This window comes from Monopterus albus, unplaced genomic scaffold, assembly GCF_001952655.1.
Source record: "Monopterus albus unplaced genomic scaffold, M_albus_1.0 scaffold218.1, whole genome shotgun sequence".
NCBI lineage: Eukaryota > Metazoa > Chordata > Actinopteri > Synbranchiformes > Synbranchidae > Monopterus > Monopterus albus.
In genome coordinates this window covers 939,669-961,683 of record NW_018128098.1, presented here as the reverse complement: position 1 = coordinate 961,683, position 22,015 = coordinate 939,669, and the positions used below count along the sequence as shown (strand labels likewise).

The 22,015-nt window shown below is 42.8% G+C and overlaps 1 protein-coding gene across 1 annotated transcript; it reads right to left on the bottom strand.

Annotated features, from left to right (window-relative positions):
• Positions 1-7,000: 7,000 nt before the first annotated feature.
• klf13 (Kruppel like factor 13) lies at positions 7,001-21,605 on the bottom strand. Its single transcript, XM_020619380.1, has 2 exons — positions 20,783-21,605; positions 7,001-9,859 (listed from the first exon to the last, which is right to left on the bottom strand). The coding sequence occupies exons 1-2, from the start codon at positions 21,258-21,260 to the stop codon at positions 9,702-9,704; spliced, it is 636 nt and encodes a 211-aa protein (XP_020475036.1). The 5' UTR covers positions 21,261-21,605; the 3' UTR covers positions 7,001-9,701.
• Between the last annotated feature and the right edge of the window lie 410 nt (positions 21,606-22,015).

The window sequence follows — 22,015 nt, the reverse complement described above, 5'->3', positions numbered from 1 at the left end:
GGACCCCGTACTCCCGGAGCACCCCCCACAGGGCGCTGCGAGGGACACGGTCGAATGCCTTCTCCAGATCCACGAAACACATGTGGACTGGTTGGGCAAACTCCCATGAACCCTCCGCCACCCTGAAGAGGGTATAGAGCTGGTCCAGTGTTCCACGGCCAGGACGAAAACCGCATTGTTCCTCCTGAATCCGAGGTTCGACTATCGATCGAATTCTCCTCTCCAGTACCCTGGCATAGACTTTCCCGGGGAGGCTGAGGAGTGTGATCCCCCTTATAGTTGGAACACACCCTCCGGTCCCCCTTCTTAAAAAGAGGGACCACCACTCCGGTCTGCCAGTCCAGAGGCACTGTCCCTGACCGCCATGCGACGTTGCAGAGGCGTGTCAACCAAGACAGCCCAACAACATCAGAAGAAATCGTTTTGAAATAACGATCAAAACCGATGCAGTGGAGACCAAAATACTTCATATTCAGTAATATGACTCAAGCTCCAAAACAGCTTGATCCTATGATAATGCAACTCTGTGGCGTCGTTTGACTCTTTTTGCTTGCTAAAAGGTAAAATGGTCTTAAACTATACGCCTTAAGTTAGCTTAATATAGCACATTATCATCTTGATGTTAGCACTGAGCTCAAAGCAACAGTGCACGGCTTTATAGATCCACTAGCCTGACTGTAGACTTTAAGGTCTTGTTAGACCATAAAGATCTTACAGATTTAAAAAAGTGAGAAGAGAAACAATGGCCTGACACAGTAAACAAAGTGTAGACAGAGTAACACTATAGCGTGAACATTTTTCTCGTTATAACAAACAAATACACTCTTAAGCTCTTAAAAAGAATGTGTCTCTCAGGTTTTTCATTTTTTCCAATAAACAACTTAGCAGGACTGAGATAAAATTAGCCTTTGCTTTTTCAAATGTTTGCAGTCCACACAGTCGCAGCAGGCCGAGTTGGTGGAGTGATGAGAAGGTTGCTCTGTGGGTAGCAGCCTGTCATGTGTGGGATGAATTGCATACAGTCTTGTGACTGGGCTGATAGAGACAGTACTCTGGGTTACTTCTTCAGTTGCTGTCCCATGATTCAGCTCACGGTTTCGGATTGCGGCTGCTAATAATAATGGAATGACTTGTGAAGATGAATTACATCCCCTCGTGCTGTTGAATGTTAGTCTCACAATGGCCTCTATTTTCACAGCAATGTATTGTGAGCTCTTGTATCCAGTGTCTTCCATGACAAATACTGAATAAGATACAGTGCATTGTCTTCTTTCTTGGATCCCCTTTTCTCAGAATATCCTTTGAATTTGCAAGAGGGACCTCCTTTTGCTTTTCAGGACAACAAAGAGCTCTATCAGGCATAGAGCAGTGGTTTGGCATCCTCTCAAACAGCACAGTCTCTATGTTGTCAAATTCACTCAACTCATTTATAAGAAACACTGGGGATACAGTAAATCTGAACTGCCTTTTGTTTCCCTTTCAGATGTGTCTGCACACTTCCTCTCAAAATTAAAACCCATTAGCGGCCTTAACACAATAGTTCTTAAATATTGATTTTTATGGTAAGTCACATTAAGACAGTAAAAGTAAAATGTGGGACAATTACACATATGCATGGGTAAATAAATGTAATAGTTAATTTAATAGTTAGATGCTCTGCACATGCAGTATTCTCATCAATTAGATTGCAAGTCAGTCTGCCTAACAATACTTACAGTGCTGTTGTGTTTCTAAGCAGCATTGCTGCCTTTGGTGTCTCTGCTGCAGTGAGTGTTACTGCCAGACCCTCCCCACCCCCCACCCCCGTCTTGTTCTAAACCAGTGCCAGCCTCCAATATCTGAGCTCATCCCACACGCTCTGCAGGATCTAGCGCCAGCCCTGCCATGCACTGCATTGGAGAGTGGGTGGCATCACACGGCCCTTCAGCCTGCTGTCTGGGGCCTGGCATGGAGGAAAGAACGTGCACACACAGGTCTCTGTGTGATAAGGCCCGCGTGGATTAATTCCACTGAGTCTCAAAGTCAGTGATGGCCACACACCTCAGTGGAGCATAGACCCGTTTCTATCCTGCAGAGCCTCCTACACTTTAGACTTTGAGCATGTCTAGCACGGGTGCACCACTCAGTGCTGGGTAACACCTCCCACCCCCTCATCCTCATCTTCTATCTCTCATACACTGTACTGCACTTTTCCTGAGACAATGAATTCACAATAACTAATAGTTGAGATTTCTGTGCCTCGATAAATACCTCAGTTTATTCTGCATACAGAATTTCACCTGGCTTGGGTGCAGGAGTTGATCATCCAAAGGTGTAACGGAAGAGATAAATCAGTCAAAGTGAAACCACCTCCTCCGCCTCCACATCCTGTCTGCGGGGTGATAGGAAAGATGTTCTCTCACAGCTCGTATAACTGTCTATACTTTGCGTCACATCTGCAGCACTACGGAAGAGAAAATGTGTCATTTTGAGAATAAACACGTGACTGAAAACATGCCACCCAGAGAGAATATATGCCTCACCCACACACCCAGCAAAACCCAAGATCCTTCTTGTAATATGGTGAGATATGTGTGAATTAGCTCTGTCAGTGGCCTGCACAGGGACTCTGGGACTCTACTGTTGCATGACCAGAAGCTCCACAATCATGCCAAAGAAAGATGCAGAATTTGTATATTTACATTCAAAGCTAAAGACAAAAAAAGTTTAATAGTTTAATATACGTACATAAAACAAACTATGTAGACATCCCTCATGTTGCCACAAAAATAGAACATGCTCTGGCAACATGCCAGCTGTGATGGCACATCAAGTTGTGTGGCAGTGCCAGGGGTGGCCACTTGTCTATTTGCCTAGCGTGGTGAGCAGGGGGAACAACAGCCTCCTGATCAAAAATGTTAATGCCTTCATTCTTTCTCTTCCTTCCTGTCTCACTTCACACTGCATGTTTCATTGTGAGCAGGAAAGGCCGCGCCTGTGATCTCTGCTGCTGTTGATGGGCACATTCAGTTTAAGAGAAGGATAAATGCACACTGGCAGTGATTCTGCAAAGCAGCAAATGCTAATGGAGTGGGAAACTCTGTGCCATGGAATTAAACCTGCACTTTGCACGGGGTGGTGGCTACAGTTTCTAGTGAATCATCCATTCCTCTGAACTTGCAAAAGGCACTGGGTACATACAGGAAACTTTACACAGTCTATCACTCTATTTGGCCTGAAATACAGTAAAGAAGGAAGGAGTCCCCTGCAGTTGGTGCCCCACCCACTGTTGACACCCCAGCCTTTACTGTAAACATTTGCATGGGTGCAATGAGGGAACAAGGTGTACTTCCTGTTGCAAAAATAATACTGAAGCACATAGAAGGCTTATGGGAAAAAGCTGTCTAGTTGTTGAACCAACCTATAGTTTTATATTGTAGTCAAGGTGTACAGTATCAAAGAAAAGTGTGCTTTTATGTGCCAGGTTATTTCTTGATGGGAACTGAAACTTGTTGTTTTTAGACTTTGGTTTAATACATGTTTTGTAAGCTAAGCTAAAATAACTGGCTGCTGGTGGTAGCCACTTATTTACTGTACAGACATGAGTGGTATCAACATTCTCAGCTAACTCTTAATATTTATTTAACTGTTTACTAGCTGCTGTTCAGCAAAAAGCAGTGTCACTTCAACAGAAAAGGGAGTAAGCTCAACTGTAGCTGCTTATTTTATGAATTTATTTCCAAATGTAAACTTCACTATTTCATGCATACAAGTTATGACAACAAACATTATTCAACAATCTGTTATTTTTCATATTTGCATAGGACATGGTCACAATATATTGTCTAACATGTAAAAAATAATGCCATAAAAAGATACAGCAGAGCAGCTAAGACCAGCACGTTAGATGTGTGTAGAATCCGAGGAACTGTACAACTGTAATACTTGAATGTAGTGATTTTGGTTTCCTGAAATAAAAATAAAAAAACAAGGTGACACCTGAAGGTTAGAATGAGGTCGTAGGAGAATGTACTGGCCATAGCTGAGTCAAGAGTTATTTACAGATTAGATTATACTGGTGCTGTGAGAGGGAAAGCAGCACCACTGAGTCACTACAACAGGCAACTGATGGTGATGGGCAGAGGAGAAACACACAGAGGTATCAAGAGAGCAACATTACACTGAGGAGGTACGCTGGAGACAATCATGAACAGGAAACAGAACCTAACACGCTGGTGACAGGCTCTCTCTTTGTAGCCAAAGGGAGGTCATTCTGTGTGCTGCATAAAATGGAACATGAACAAATCCTTAAAGGACAAATATATCCAACACAGGAGTAAAAAACGTAGCTTTTATACAGAGCGAACACCGCACAGTGTCAGTTCAAGCAGTCAAGCAAGACCACATGGTTAGTGAAGTGTACTGACAGACATGGTCTGTCAATCCGCCACGTTACATGTTCCTGCTCGGCCTCTTTTTGTTTCTCGTCTTTTACTCATTCAGAATTTGTTTGCTCATGTGATTGAGTTTTGTTCATTCAAGTTATTTTTAGAAAAGGAAAGAAAAAAAATAACAAAATTGCTTTTTTTTTGAGATGTAGAAAAGGGTCCATATCAAGCAGAGCATCCACTGATCAACACTTTCGGCATATAAAGTTGAATCCAGGGGACCAAACTGAGCGCGTTCAAAACATTCATCTTTCCCCTTCAAAGCCTTTGGTAACATTTTGTAACTGTGGAGCCTCTGATGAGCCGCAACATCTCAAACCTTCTTCTCGCTGCCCAGAAACCACTCTATCCTATCATGGCTGACTCTTAAAGCCCCTTTGTCAAGACGGAGGACAGCCCGTTTATGTCATTAACGTTGCATGTATGGTGGTCATTTGACTTGGCTTAGTCTAAAGAGCCTGCAGAGAAGATTAAACCTGGGGAATGTTGACGCTAAGAAACGTACCTTGTGCACCACTAACATGAAAAACCTCACGCTCAAGACAGACTTCTATTCATAAAGTTACAAAAATGCATTGGGTCGATGTAAGCAGCACATTTATAGCAAATGCAGTTTTCAGTCCTTTGGAATGGTTAGGAGTTCATTATCATTTAAGATTGTTTATGTCAAATATACCTGTAATAAGCTATTATACATTGTACTGTACAGCAAAAAAAAAGAATAAAGAAACAAATGAAAACTAGGCTACACTATCAAATGTTTACATAAAGCAGAAAAGAAACATTTAACTTAGAACATTTTGCATAACATATATGCAGAGCCGCTTCATTAAATCCTGTACATAACATAAAAACATGCCGCGCTTTGTAAAACTGTACAAGTTTGTTAAATGTCTGGTGTTAGCTCTTTTTTTTTTAAACCTTATCATTTGTGTTATACCTATGAATTTATCATTATAGTTTTGGCACATGGTTGCATCGATCATGCTTTTAAACTGAGATCAGTAATTTAGGATCTGTGTTGAGGAAGGAAGCTTTTAAATAAAATCCATGTTAGTTCTTTACATACTAGGCAGTAACTGATTCTTTTTAGTGTATTTTTTACAATAAGAGGAAACAATAATAACTGATACACTGTCAGCATCCTCCAACCTTGCATTTGCAATTGATTAAAGTCCTTTTTCTCTGACAGATGTCAAAATCAGTAATATTTTTAAAATGCTAAATTAGAATTTCGTAGTAATTTACAGCTGACATCATTCCTCCCATATGTTTAAGTCAAGACAAATATGTGGAGCTCAGTAGAGAAGTTGTTTAAATATCTTTGAAACATAAAATATAAAAAATATATATAGGTTATTCCCCCCCAAAAAGATTAGTTATTGAACCTACAAGGATGCGCAGGACCCTGGCAACATGGGATGATTATACAAAACGTAGCCCAGTGTTTTTTTTTTGTTTTTTTTTTAACAGTAAAAGTTTTTCTTTCCTTCACTCAGATAAAACCAATTATTTGTGCTACACATCAAGCAAACATAAGCTACATGATGGATGGTTTGAAAAGATATGAAGGTACAAAAAAAGTCAAATATTAAGAGGTATGAGCTTTAAAAATTATACAGACTTAAACATTTCATATGAGAAAAAGCAATAAAGCAATAATAATAAAAAGGACGACTACATTGCTAACTCACAATGCCGTGGTCTCTATTCTTATGGAAAACAATAAAAAAGAATCTAAATGATCAAGAAAATAAGTCACTCCACCTGAAATTGACATACATAGAGATCAGAAAGTTTCCTTTTCTTATCATTTCCTTGAAAAGACCTCAGACAATCCTTTCATTTTCTGACTTCATGAAACTTTTGGATAGCAGGCTATTTGGAATAATCTGCATCCTGACATCAACAGAGTATTCAGTGTTTCGGATTAAAGGGATGAACCCAGTTAATGGGGTTAAAACTGTGTTATTTAACCAAAAGTGGTGCTTTTACACAGCCAGATAAAACAGTCAACCTTAATGTTGTGATAAACTGTTGAAATGACTTGAAGACAATGAAAACAACAGCAAAAAAACCCCCCCCCCCCAAAAAAAAATCAAATGATACACCCTTCTCTAAAGAGATTAATAATTATTTGACAACCAACACAAGTAGAGTAACAATGGGCATGTACAAAACTGTGTTCAATGGCCTTTTCTGTTAATTATTCAAGTAGATTTGGTACAGTGAGAATAAGAGACACTGCCTGTGGAGGCCTGTATGTCACTGGTGCAGTCTGGATGGATGGTAAGACTGGGGTGGTTACACTGTCACAGTTGGTGTCCTGTGTTTCCAGTGTGGTTGGACACTGACCAGCAGTGAGCACTAAGCACCCAGGAACACCACGGGAGGCTGGCAGATATTTCTGTGCAGCAAGTGACGTCACAATAAAATCTACAAACTGTCCCATATCTGTCGACCCTGAGGTAAATGTGCAGGTTATGAATTAAGAGGTGATGAATGGAATATGCTTGAGGGTGTCTTACTCACACTTTTTTTTTCCACTAAGTCAAAACTGACTATGCTCACAAATAAACACCACAAAAATCTGATCAACAGCAATTTGAAAAGATTGCTTGTGAAAATCTAGGTGTTTTTTCCAGGAATGGTAAATGTAGAAGCCCCTCGGGGCATCTTTCACTGAGAGTTGCTGATCAGTGGCATTCACAATGTCTTCTTGCAGCATGGAAACAATTCTAATATTTTACAGGGGGTTGTTTTTTGTGGTGTGGGAAAACTACCGCATTCTAACCAAATAAAGAATGTTTTCTTTCTGGAGGACGTGACACAGGAGATTCTTCACAACTTTAGAAAGACGGCTGCTGTGGAGAACCGGGAGCACAATGTCTGCCATTCATGAACGTACACCTGCCAGGCCGCCTCAAAAAAAACCCTCTACGCTTTCAGGACCAAGTTGTTAACATGCATATAGTGTGAAGAACGGGACTGCAGAGCGAGAGCTGGTAGGATGAAGCGAGTACATGCGATTCATGATGACAACAGCCTGGAGGGGATCTGACAGGATCCACTACATGGATGAAACGATAAAAGAAAATGCAGGCATAACACAGACTGGTGGGGGCTGCAGCAGTTTTTATAGTGGTGCCCATTTCCATGGAAGGTTTACTGTGCCTTTTGCCTGACTTACTGAGGCATGTCTGTCTAGAAACACAACACAGCTTTCTCATGGGCCATCTACACTTCACAGGCAGGACGACATGAGGCTGGTGAGCACTGTGATTTGCTGATATGTTCATTTTGGTTCAAATGTCTTTACAATAGTTTGAAAGCCCCCTTGTTGCGAGAGAGAAGTCTGAAAGCAGCTGTTTGAGAGCTCCTGTTTGTCGGTGTGAATTTGGAGGTGTACTCGACATTGTGAAATGTGACTCTCCGGCTGTAGGTGGAGGATTTCTCCCTGTGCTTAGGATGGAGATGGGTACATCCCACCCACACTGTCAGCATTGCCTAGGTAGTACTGTTGTTCATAAACGTCTCTTATCCTACAGGTTGGATCAACTCACTAATTACAGCTATTTTTCTGTTCACAGTTAGAGGGAGGGAAGGACACAAGGAAGGAGGAGGAGACGGGGGTCTCTGCAAATGGGTGTCTCCTGTTCTGTTCTGCTCAGCTCATGATAAACCTCTCCTTTTTTTTTATCAGGACCTGTCCTCTCTTGCCTCTTTGTTGCAGATAGCTGTTTTATTTGTGCTGTGCTTCACCGTGACACAGACCAGCTTGGCTCTGTCCAACACCCTGGCCTACATTTGACCCCTTGTGCATTTTGGCATGCTTAGAGTTTCGCCACTCACACAGGACAGGTAGAGCGAGACGGGTGAAGGAGGGATCCTCAGGAATAGCATGTTACCACTCCTCCTGCAGGCTGTGAATAGCTTCTTGTAGGATGCAGCTGTTTCCTCCAGAGAGGCTACAAAAGGCAGAGCCAGGAGAAGGGAAGTGAGCAGGCTGCCTGGCTCTACCTGCGATACTGCCAACCACTAGACCGAGGCCTCAATGAAGGGCGGCCTGCAAGACTGAATAGAAAGCTTTCATTCTCTCTTGCCTTTGGTACTTTTTCCTATGTGCTTGAGAGAGGGATAAACATTGTTTCAACTGATGGCCCTTTGTGTCCATTTAACGTGTAAGATACTGGCTGTGCTCTAAAAAAAAGCACGAACAGCTGCTTTGAAACTTAACTGCCTCCATTTAAAGGTTCTAAAGTTTTTTTAACTGTGTATATTTATAAGAACTGCAGTATAATCCAGTATAATCTTGATCCTCCCCCAGTGCACATTTACATAGTACAGTATACCGCTACACTGCTACTGAATGAAATACATATTTATCCCAGTATAATGGCAACTGTATATTAATGCTGAAGTGGAGGAACAGATGCATTGTTTTTTACTATGATGGGGAATATTTTCTTAACACACAGCAAATATACTACCGATAAACCCCCAGAACACAAGGGAGAACATGAGTTTTGTGTATGACTGACCGTAGAGTTAGTTTCCACGAACCTGAAAACTAACAAGAAAACAAAGAGTGCAAATTGTTTTGAGTGTAAGGCTGCTGTCTGTGTACACTGTATGTTTTGTTTCACTGTGTTCTTTCTTTCAAGCTAACAAGGCCATCCCTGAGCAGGGCATAAAATTCAACACCTGTTGAATTTCAGAGTAAAGTGATGAGTATATTGTGCAGTCAATGTGAGTACTGTTAAGTACTGTGGTATTACAGAAATAGTAACTGTCTTCAATCCTGAGGTGTGTGTGTGTGTGTGTGTGTGTACCCTTTATTCTCATCCGTTCAAAAACAAAGAAAAACAAAGAAAAAAAATTTAAAAATTGTCAGGGTGTCCATTTTTTTCTTCTAAACCTTGTTTAGCTGAGTGCGAACACACACTGGACATCTAGCCATGTTCAGAAGCTAAAACAAAAACACATGGTGCAGAATGTAAATATTGCCATCTGGGAAAGGCATTACCTTCTTTTAGGATCACATAAGAGTAATTGCACTACAATAAGCAGTTATGTACAGTATGGTACACCACAGCAAGCACAGGAATAGCAAAGGGGGGGTTGCTGAAGACTGGCAACGCAAGTGTTATGTGGAAAACACAGGCCTTGCAGTTCAGAGGCGGAAAGTGCAACTGGGTTTTGGTTTAAGGCGAGTTGGCTGGGCTGAGGGTGGGGCTGAGGGTGGGGCTGGAGGCGTCTGAGCGACTGTAGTCGCTAAGGGAGCTGGGACGTGTGGTGCTGCTGCTGGTGCTGGCGCCGCGGGCAGCCAAACTTCTTCTCCCCTGTGTGGGTGCGGTAGTGACGAGCCAGCTCATCAGAGCGAGCAAACTTCTTACTGCAGTCAGGCCAGGTACATGGGAAAGGCCGCTCTCCTGCAAAACAGGAAATGAAGTACAGGTGTCAGTGTACAATGACACAAGAAACTCAAGAAACATGGCTTTAAGGATCATATCAGTGCATTGGCATGTTTTCATTGACTGCTGGCCACTTCCTGCATGTTTCTGTTGCATTTTTCCGTGTTTTTTTTCCATGTTTTAGCCCATTTACCAGTACAACAGCTCATACGGGCCATTGTTCATAGCATACCATGCTTTATTTTTAAATCTCTCACTGTGTTTTTCAGTCCTTCCAACCAGCTGCTGTTTTCCATTCATATAAAAATCAACTTGCAAGATGTGAAGGACGTGCACTATCTCAAGCACATTTCAAATCTTCACCTGATAATTTTAACAAAGTCCTGAAATGAATGGGAGCCAGTGGTTAGCTGAATCGTAATCAGAATGTAATACTTTTTTTTCTCCAAACTATTCTTGAGAGAACAATGGACAGGAATGTAAAGTAGGCCTGTATATGAATTGTCGTAAATGGGTCAAAGCACTGATACTGTCAGTGAGTGTGAAATAGCTGCAACTTACTGACATGTTCCTACTTCCCCACTCTGATCTCATGTACCAAACCACCCACCACAGTAAGAGCAGTGACTCATTATACAGTGTTTACAGTCATGAACAAAGCAAACACATTTTTCACAGAAGACGCATCCTGCTGATCAAGATTGCACTAATCACAAGGTTACTGCTGGGTCTGCCAGGGGTCCTCAGAAAGGGGAAGGGTATCAAAAAACACCCAATACATCTTCAAAATATAAAAGAGAAAAACGGTTTGAAGAGAAAAAGGTTTTAATGAGCCATGGGACTCGGGATAAATCACCTCAAATTTGGCACTGCACTGCAGGAGCAGACACAGTTTAATTATCTAAGCTCCAGATGCTAGTCGCATTCACAATGGTTACCCAGCCCATTTTCCTACATGCGACTATCTGTGACTCGGCACATGGGAAATTACACCCTTCCCCCTCCATCAGGCAATAAAAGTGGGCTTTGACACAAATCTACTCAAAACCAGATGGTACTATATATCTTGTGGTTTCCTTCCATTCTGATGTGGAATTAGTGTGCATGGATCCTAAATGCCGTGTTTTACATCCACTGGCCAATATGTCTGACGCTGCACTCTGTTTATTTCCATTTCACCGAGCTTCTGCCTGACAGTAGCTACATCCAGCATTCTAATTTTATCAGTGTGACCTTGCAGTATTATAACAAAGGGCAGGGTATGTTCTTTAACTGTTATAGTTCGTTCCTGAGAATAAGACTAATGACTCATAATGTACAAGTCTATGCCAAGGATTTGAGGTATGAAAAGGAATAGACAATGAGCATGAATGTTTATTAGTGGCATGACAAATGAGTACATAAAAACAGGCCTGTCAAATGATTTATTTTGTTCTGTGGTTTCCCTCAGGGCCAGAATGGAAACAGTACAGTTCAGCATCAAACACTCATATGCTACCTGATGCCAGTGAGTCTCAAAAACAAGAAATCGAGTGCACAACTAGTCTCGCCCACTAACACCCCCCACCCCCCCCCAAAACTGCATGGTTACAAAACACGCAGACAGACGGAGCAAGTCCAGACAATTGTCCTGCCTTTGACGCCTCACCTCAGCTCTAGACAAACTCAGTCAGCCCTGCCCATTTCGGTTCCTGCAGGGCTCACTGTATGTAAACTCTGTAACTGAAATATAGACATTTGCATTGCACAGAGTCTTGTCTCCCTTGTTCCAGTAACTATACATTGTTCTCCCTCTCCTGATACAGAAACACAAAGTACAAGCAGCACAGAAGATGAGGAGGCTGTGACTGTCTGACCCTGTTTATGCCTCCTGTATTACACCTTCCATTATACATAGCTCCTAGGGAAAAGGGAGACAGTATAACTTTGAAAGCACTTATCTCATTGAAGAGACTCATTTGATTTTATACCTTATTAGCAAGAGAAGCAGTCTGTGCTGCCACCTGGCCCTGCAAAATGAGTTACTGACTTGGCTAAAAAGTAGAGCTAAGTTCTGCAAGCTGCTTAAGGCTCAATAACCAGTGTAACAGATCCAGCAACATTAATATTTAACCAGACACCAGAGAGCTAGGCAGAGATATCCAGTCTAACTGCCCTGATACAGTTATGCAGTAACGCATAGTGGAAGCATCAGGTATCTAACGGCAACTCACCGAGACGCATCGAATTATTTAGAGCTCCGTGACTTCTTAGAAAATACTGAATTAACTGATACAGTGCCAATTTTCACCTCATGGTAAACTGCTTGTGGCATTTAGATCAACAATGTGCGTTCAAGATTTACTTGTATAAAGATGTGATGACCCACAGTTGTTATGCTTGTTTCATAACATGAGGATTAAGATTTCCATGAGGGCAGTAAAATAACTACTTCTACTAACAGTGAATAGGCTTTCAGGAACAAATGCTTGAGTGGAAACAATGATGGAGGCTGATACCCTCGGCAGCAGGAGGATGTCACCCTCCAAGATGTTTCAGTAGTCTGCAGTCTACTACTCAGAATCTCAGCTGAAAGAAAAAAGGTGGCAAGGTACTCCACTTATGCTCTGCTCTTCTTCCCATTAAGCTCCAAAGGTGTCACAACACAGCAATGTGGCAACGGTGACGTAGACCTCACCAACTGGTTATCCCATTTCTTGCAGCATGCCAGGTCCAGGGTGTGGTGCACCTTTCTAATATGTGTCAGGTGCAGAGGGAAAGCGGAGTGGGGGGGGCAGCTCTTCTCTAACGAACTCAGTGACCCAGTTACCCATAAAGTGAGTGCATGCAAACTCTACCTCTACTAAGCACTAGTGTCCCCATTCCAAGGCTATGTGATTATGTCACAGGTACGCCTGTTATATAACTGTTCTCTCTGAGGTCACTGGGTCAGTAAATAAGCAGCTCATCTCTGCTCCTCTCCCTCTGTCCTCCTCTCATTCATACCCAAGGGGTTTGGCTCCTAACTTTACAGAAATGTTTAAGAGAAATGCAATTTGACTCCCTGAAACAAGGGATGCTGTCTGCAAAGGCGAGATCAAATCTCATTTTGACGTCAGCAGCTGTGCAGGAACTCAGCTCGGTCACCCGCTCTAACAACAGCTACAGACGTTTCAAACAAGAGCAGATAACATTCCTGGTGTGTCTTCAGGCATGGACCTAACTCACCCAGTGTGTAGCTAAAACCTGCATGTGAGCCAGTCATATGAAAAACAGAAAAAATAGCTCTGCAGGGTGAGATAGAGAAAAAATATCATTCCTGTGGATGCATCAGCGATCACCTTGAATTTAGCGAGAACCAGAACAAGAAATATGTTTTTATAGATCTCAGAACAAAAACAGGTTATTTACTAAACCTGCATCAGCTTTTACAAGGAAGCAGCTATAAGGTTAAGTAAGAACGGAGTCAGACAGCAGATCACAGTTTATTACAGCTACTTCACTTTAGCACTTGCTCAGTGGCACAGCCAGCTTGGCATCATGAAATGAAAGGGACACCACAACTGCAGCGGTGGCGTTCAGGACAATCCTGTAATTTGGTTGTGTGTTTACACCAGACTACAACCTGTGACCAACCAGGAGCCGGCGACTCTGCGAGCAGACAACCATTCATGGGATTTTGGGTAATACTAAAATGACTGCTGGGTCCCATCATCAGCATAAACCACTGGAGCAGACAGGGTTAACCCAACTGTGCCCAGCCTCTCCCTAAACATGCACCATCACATGCAAAGATGATATAAACACAAATCTATCTATCTATATATATATATATATACAAAAGAATAAATATACACTGAGGCTTTTGCTGCTTCTCCTTTCATTGCTCGCGCAGCTGTATATGTAGGCTTTACTTTTTGAAAAATAAGAGCAGACAGGGTTAACCCAACTGTGCCCAGCCTCTCCCTAAACATGCACCATCACATGCAAAGATGATATAAACACAAATCTATCTATCTATATATATATATATATACAAATAAATAAATATACACTGAGGCTTTTGCTGCTTCTCCTTTCATTGCTCGCGCAGCTGTATATGTAGGCTTGACTTGTGCAAAAATAACAACAAAAGCTTACAAAGTTCTGTGGTCTGTAGAAAGGGCAGACAAAAAGATACTGCTCGGTTTGAAACACATTTGAGATCAGAACTACTGTTTACAAGACTGTTTGTCTATGAGAAATGAACTCAGTGGAAGAGAAGTCAAACTACTTCTCAGAAGCTCCATTCAGAGTTTGTCGCAAACAAGGTTAAGTTGTTTCTGTAGGAGCAACAAAAGGACCCTGGGTGGGTCCTGTGCTCACGGTCAGGACCAGCTCAAGCTTGTCAGGAGAAAGCTCCAAAAACAAGGAATATTTGATCTGTTATTATCTTTTGTCTTTATTGTGAGGGACCTTGCTTTCCGTTGAATAGTCTGCCTCCCTTTGTGGGCCTATAGCTGTCAAGCTGTGAACAATGGCAGCAGCCTTGCTCCCAGCAGGAGAGGTTCTCCTGTAATGCATTTCAATCAGACAGGCTGCACGTATTAACAGTAACACTCTCCCCTTGGTCTGCACTGCACTGAGTTATTGACATTCGCACAGAGACATGCAGTGGAGTTGACTGTCTGATTCCTGCACGCACTTAGCCATACATTACATTATCCCCTTAACTTTTTAAGGAAACGGCCAGGATCGCTCGCCTGCATTGACCCACTCATGACATTTGCCTCAGTTAGTTAGAGTGGGCACTCTCTTTCAGCCTTGAGTGCACGATAAAACAACCTGCAGGGTCTGATGTGTTGTCGACAGGCTCCTTATCTCATAAACCCTAGTTAACTAGGGACGTTCAAACAGCTGCAGCCATTAGTGGGTGTTTACAGTTGGTCCACAGAAGCAGGTGGAAGCAGGGATGCTCTGTCATCCATGACTGTCACTCAGACAGTACAATGCCAGCTCATTCTACTGACAGAGTCTGACACTATAGCTCATTATGAGATAGGCAGCCTTACTATCCGGTGCCAAACAAGGAGCTACAGCCCGCAAAATCCTGAGAGGCCTCCATAAGAGGAGACAAAGTCTGGAGCTAGTACCAGCTGTTCCAGTTTTATACCTGATACTCTGAGGGTGACGTCTCACAGAGGAAATGGATATGCCCTCCTTCCCCCAAGACTCAACAAAATACTCCTCATTTTGTGCCAAGAGCCACACCCCAGTGAGCTGTGGTCTGCCACAGTCTGATTTATCACCTGGAGAAAGGGGACACACCTTACATACCATAGGGAACATAAACATCCTGGCTAGAGACAAAACACTGTCTCTGACATTAGCTCCACAGATCTCCTCTCTTATCCAAGCTTTGCTGGATACAACACAGTGGACAGAGTCTAACTCTCAGGTGGGAGCCAGTGAGCGCCAGGCAGGCAGGGGTGTTTGCTCCAGAAGAGGTCCCAGCTCTTCAAAAGTTAATCAAATTAGCTGCACATGCAGCTGAATAAATGACCTACATCAATGGAGGGCACCGATCTAACCCCAGCCCCACCCTGCTGCGCTGTATATTCTCTGTATCTTTGTACTGCAGAACCCGCCCACGCATGTGAGATGCAGTTGGAGGTCTTTGAACAGTAGAGGTGAAAAATGCAGTGCTCCACAGGTCTGTATTCTTCTCTTCCTGTCACTGGTAATCAACACCACGCCACAAGCCGCGGCCAGGGCTGGGCCTCACGTCACAACACAACACACTCCAGCACCTATTTTGCTTCGCAGGCTGGAGAAGAGCAGGAGGGGCTGGCGGAAGAATAGACAGAGCAGCTTTTATAGAACTACTCCAGAGAATAAATGAGTCCTGCGGCCATTGAAAGTAGCACAACCAGGGAACTGCCTGGCAGGAGCCTTTCAGTATTATGAGTGTCCACCATACATGCTTGGCTGCTTAATCACAGTTAAATCAATTTTATACTGCCAACATTTCAGAAGGAACTATCCCGTCTGCTGATGTCCATACACAGGATAGAATATGGACAGCGTGCGCTCCAGAATGCCTTGGAGATGTCTTTAATGGAACAGCAACACAGCAGGAGGATTAGACCAGACAAGATGATGGCTCCACTTTGGCGTTATTTACATCCTGAGGATCAAGTAGATTTAACTAATACCTTCATCCACTGGGTACATACTGTACTGCTACATGTGGCCTTCACTAGCCAACCAGATTTTCTTCATGATAAAGACTGTACAGCCATGCTATAGGCTCTGTGAGTCTGTGCTAAGCATCACTGGTGCTTTGAGCTAAACTGGTGTCACCTACAGTATCATGAGCCAAATGGCAAAGTAACAAGCTAATGTTTACCAGCTGGTTTGTCCCATGGTAACTAGTTTAGTTTACTATGTTAGCATACACCATGAACTATTCGGAAAGTAAACCAGAGACTGTTGGGAATATCATTGCTTTTGAAAGTTTTTTTGCCATGAAGCAGAATTTTCTAACCCGCTGATGGTGCTTGATGAAAAGTCATAGGATCCCCAGTTGCTGAAATTCTTTCAGAGGGCAAGGAGTACAAAATTTTATGGAAATTTGTCAAAAAGGTGTTGACACATTTCACTCAGAACCACAAATGTTAACCAAAGGTTACGGGGCTCACCGGAGTCATTAGGATTATCAATTAAATACTGAGTTATTTCAGTGGGCCTAAGGAGTCCTCGTTTTATTGCATGTCAGGAGAAATATGGCTCAGCTGAGAAGGACTGGTGGAAATCCTGCTGTGTGCTTTTGTGCCCCAGTAATATCTCTGCGCCAATGTCAGGCTCAAGCAAGAACAGGAAAAGCCCATCTCCACCCTGCTCCCTCATCACTGCTACCAGCCACACAGGAACACTGTGCACTCTGTGTAGCAGAGCAGCCAAGTACAAAACCGCTGGCAGAGGATATAAAATCAAAGGCTCCTGTGTCTTTTTTTCCATGTGGAAACTGGGATAATTTCACATTTAAAAAGTATCATTAATGACATTTACTTGACCGAAAATAGAAAGCATGCATGAATAACTGGGTCTACATGGAAGCAACTGTGCTGCCAGGTGGTGCCAGTTATTTTTTAGGACCTATAGAGCTTTACAGCTATCTCACAGAAGTAGAGGTACCCCAGCAGAACACAAAAGAGGTCTAGAAAAACCAACTGTAAAACATGTCATTAGGCTCTTTGTCTTTGAGAAATATTGACCCTGTTCCTCTCTGTGATTTGAATAGGTCTATAGGAACAGGAACACTGACAAGATGCCTTTTTCCGGGGTCCAGCTGTAAGGACTACAGAAGTTTCTGAAGAAGACATGACTTGTAATGAGCTTGTCAGGGGCCATCTCTCCTTTGGAGATGGAAGTCTGTGTGACATGACCAGAGCAGAGTAATGAGCCATCACAGGGAATATTGTGAAAGCCATAACTACAAGACACATCTTGGGAAAGTGGGTCTGGTGCTGAGAAAAGTCCTCAGTAAAAATCTGAGTGTGGGCTTTTTTTTGTTCAATTTCACTATAAAAATTAAGTTTATTTTTAAATCAGCATTACAAGACTGGATTTTCCACACAGCAGTATAAATGTATGTAGGCCTATGTGTTGGAGAAAAACCCCACCTCCCCACACCAGGAGATCAGACAAAAGCTGTCTGGTAACCTTAGACCCATAAAATGCTATGGATTCCTTGACCCAGTGCAATATAATGAGCCATTTACATTCAGCGTATACGCCCATGTCTGCTACATCCTGGGGTCCCTCTTACACTGTGACAGAAGCAACAAAACCTAAAATGAAACCACTAGTCCGCTGAAAGGATCCTTAACCAGGAACTTTTAAAAACATTTAGAGTCAAAGTGGATAATCCACAGTCTTATCTGTATGGACAATTTTTCTGCCACTGTTAATATAAACCATTCACAGTGAGGTTTGTAAATGATCCACTGTTTGCTGAAACACACACAGTTACTGACTCTTTGAAAAGCTTGAGCACTGTAAATGAACTTTTACTTGGACTAGCGGAAAAAGACTCCAAACCCAGTTAAACAATACTGAAGCGCTCTTCATGGCTGAGGTAGTTCGTTATTTAAAAGAACTCACCCTTAATGATTTTCTGTAGTTTGCAAAAGACAGTAAAATTGCCATAAACAATATACTGAAACTGACTCCGAGTTAACAGTCCAATTACAAAAAGGTAACAGCAGCAGCAACAATAATGAGCAATAACAAAAATGTAACATAAACTAAAATATAATACATCATTTGTTTTTGCATGGCTAAAAATAAAAATGATGATACCTCTCCTAGTGGGTGAATTTATTTTGAGCATGTCAGGAGAATCTTTTTTTTTATATGATGTGGACATTGCATAAGCAACACAGTAGCTCAGGTTTCAGCTCCTCTTACACTCCAACAAATCACACACTCAAGGATTGCAGAAAGCTGTGTCGATGGGGTTTTGAGCACTACAAAAGTCAAGTAAGGACATCTTGTTCCTGGCTTTTTTGTTTCGTGTCTATAATAGTGTTTCTCCTCTTCAGTTAGACAGCAGTGTTTGGCTGGGAACAACAGGGCTGGGATCCATTCTTTCTTGACTCTGCTAGTAGGGGCTGAGGGGGAAGCACACTGAGAGTCTGGCTCTGTGAAAGCACTGCAAGGTTGGTCAGGCAGCCTGGACGAACTCAGATGACCCACATTCTGGGACTGTCCAATAAAATATGCAGAGTCATTATTATCAGAATTTTGGGGATGAAAAGCAGTTGTGAAGCCAGATGCCCGAATGTATCCAAATAGATAGCCAGGCAAAAGGAAATGCTTACTAGGCAAAGAGAGAAGGGCGGGGCTAAGACGGAGCAATAAAACTGAACTGAAAAGACGGGGTTGTGACTGAAGGAAGCGCACTGTGTGCGGAGGCTGGCTCTCTGAGAGTGGACAGCTGAACTGAGACTTTGTCTGTTTGCATTGTTTATACTGTTTATTTTGCATTGTTTATTGTTTGTTTATAGTTATTTTGCATTGTTTATTGTTTGTCTGTACTGTTATTTGGCATTGTTTATTACTTGTTTGTACAGTTATCTTGTTATACTACACAGCCTTATGTTGGTATTTTGTTTACTTGCCCCTTGCTGTTGACTTGCATGTGGATATGTACATGCACATTGAGAGCTGCTGTACCAGAGTCAAATTCCTCATGTTCAACACACCTGGCCAATAAAGCTGATTCTGATTCTGAGATGATTCACTCAGAAGTTATAGAACACAAGCCAAACACAAAGCTTAATTGGCAAGTGCAGGGCTGACAGACAGGAACAAAGCTACATTAACAGCAAGCATTTTATTCCCTTTAGGAGATCACTTAAGTAATGGTACTGGAATATTATAGACCTCTATTTTATGTTAAATCAGTGTTTCTCTCTCTCAGCTTGGTCTTATATGCCACAGCAGTCAGCACCAAGCTGCAGCCTGCGAGTAGAACTGGGCAAAAATACATTTACACCAATGCAGTATTACCCAATGTATACAAGAAAAGTTACCTTACAACAAACCTATGATGTTTTATAGTGCATACTTAAAGTTTTATGCTTTATTTTAATCGCATATGACACCCATATGAAAGTCTTCCAAGGGATAATAAATCTAGTGATAGGCTGTGAAGACACATTCACAAAGCCAGAAAGGGGGCAGTGTCATCCTCAATCTCAGTAAACAATGAGGCTGCATTTACCAATGTAAAGATGGGTCACAGAGTTTTACTGTTTGGGACAACTGAAGGGAGAACTGTGTATAAAATGGCACAATGTCAGCGTGTCCTACATATTTAGAAGTATTGGCAGAGCTTTTCATTTTCTACAGAATGTCGGTCAAGTTCATACGAAGTGCTTCCTATGTGATCCATAAAGGTCTGTTTTGTTTCTGCTCTCTCAGACTGGAGTGTTTATGCAGAGTGGGGGCCGCCGGTGGGAAGCGGGAGCTGCAGTCTACGGCGCAGAGGCAAGGAGAGGCTTTCCAGTCGAGGCTCAGCTAGCTGAGTCTGTTGCTGGCCAGATCAGCTGGCAGTCTGTCTTGCGGGGGTGTGGCACATCACAACAAAGGGCTTGGGGCAGACAGGCGACTACACAGCTCTTATCAACCCCCTAATTTGAGTCGATTTCCATCTTTTCCCTTTCTCGGTAGCTAATCTTGTGGAATGCAAAGCGCAAATACGGAGAAATAGATTGCCGCTGATCTGGAGCGCGTTTGATAACCTTTCTCTCTGCAGTGTGACGGTACACTTACTGGATTGATCTTGGAAACTTTCTGCATGCCCATGTTTGCGCACACTTGGCTTATTCTGTGAACTGCGCATTAACTATTTAGTATTTAAAGGATAGTTTTTCTCATTTTGTCATGAAACGAAGCTAAGTTTATTGCAATTCAAGCACGTACGACAACAGCTGGAGATCGCAACTGTGTCATTTGTTTCTGCATGCATGCAGCAGTTTCAGTTAGTACATACTGTCCATTGCAGGGAGGCGCACGGTGAGGGGGGGTAGAGGGAAGCCGTGACAAAGCTCGGGGACTTGAGTGGGAGTGGCACTATTTTCAACTGCCTCCCTCCCCCGATATTAAAAGGACATTTCGCAAAGTTGATACAACTTAAAGGGACGATGCAATTATTAAACTACCAATTTTGGCTTAATTGCAGGCTACTGTGCGCGCTGATGACTTCCATTTAGGGTGGATCCGTGCATTCATACGTATGACTCGGTGGAACGGAGCAGTCAAGCACCCTGAAATACCAGTGTGACTGTATGAGAAACCACACTTTATTTAATCTGTATCCTCAGTTTTAAGAATCCAATCCATTAACATATAGGGGAAGGGAAGCACAGTAAGTCATGTTTACAGCAACAAACATTTGCATCCGATGGAACTGACCTGTATGTGTCCTTAGATGAGCTTTGAGGTGGGATGATTTGCCATAAACTTTTTCACAACCTGAATAGTGGCATTTGTGCTTTTTCTGAGGTGATTCCTGCTCAGTTCGACCTCTCGATCTTTTGGCTCTTTGTTTGAGCGAAGGATCGGAGATGGTGGTAGGTGTGGCAGAGTTTCCATCATCTATGAGGTTCGGCATGCTCTCATCCTTTATTTTTGCCTGCTCGGCAACATTGTTGGGAGTCTGCTGGTTAAAATCCGCCAGAATCCGTGCCACCACAAAAAGAGAAGAGTTCTCTTTCACCAATGGCTCTTTAATTTCCTCTCCGTTCTTGGAGGAGGACGGGATTTCTGGTTTAATCTCCCTATTCCCCTTTGGAGCGTGAACAATTGCACGACTGGACATTGAAACAAGGCACTCTGCTGCAAAATGATCCATTTTGTCTTTGAAACGGCCCCCTCTGCTTCTTAATGACATTCAAAAATAAAAGGATGGCGTGTGAAAAAGTACTTGTTCCGTGGTTCCCTTTGTGTAGTGGTGGTGGTGAGGAGGAGGAGGTCGTTCTCATCAGAGAACTGACTTTATGATGTTACCCGGCTTTCCAATATCATTTACATCCTGTGAGAGAAACGCCTCGGACAAAAACGCAGACAGGCCCGCTCAGAGGGGAAAAAGAAGCCCAAGGTCTTTGTTTAGTGCAACAAAGCTGGTAAAAAGAACTCTGCAAACTTGGCTATGTTAACTCCCATCGCGGATTTTAGCACTCTCCAGCATAGTGAGCGCGTCTCCTGAGCGCCTGTTCCTGCTGGTTGTATCCATGCTGGGGGCGTGTCGACCGGCAGCTCACGGCACATCGTCACAGGAGCTGCTCGTTCATTGGCTACTGCGCCCAGACGCACCGAGCTGCACGAGTTGTGCTCGAAAGTTTCACCACAGGTTGCCCTCATGCATTGAGATGATGTATCTCACGAACGACACCGTTATGCATTACAGAGACCTTTAGGGATAATACCACCAATAAATCAAACATTTGTAAGGAGTGGGGTGGATTATGTACGCATGCGCACTGACTGATTTTGTAACAGTTGTTTAAAACGTATGGGATACTATTAGGGGGTGCAACTACTGATATTTTTAACAAAATCCTTCTGTTTTATCGTTTATAATTGACAAATACAATTCCCAGAGTTCAAACTCATGTCTTATCAACAGCCCAAACCCAAAGATATTAC

Excerpts from the sequence above, each read along its gene's own strand:
- klf13 (XM_020619380.1), bottom strand. The coding sequence starts at position 21,260 with ATGTCATTAAGAAGCAGAGGGGGCCGTTTCAAAGACAAAATGGATCAT. Across the intron at positions 9,860-20,782 it reads TCATCTAAGGACACATACAG|GAGAGCGGCCTTTCCCATGT; the intron begins GTCAGTTCCATC and ends CCTGTTTTGCAG.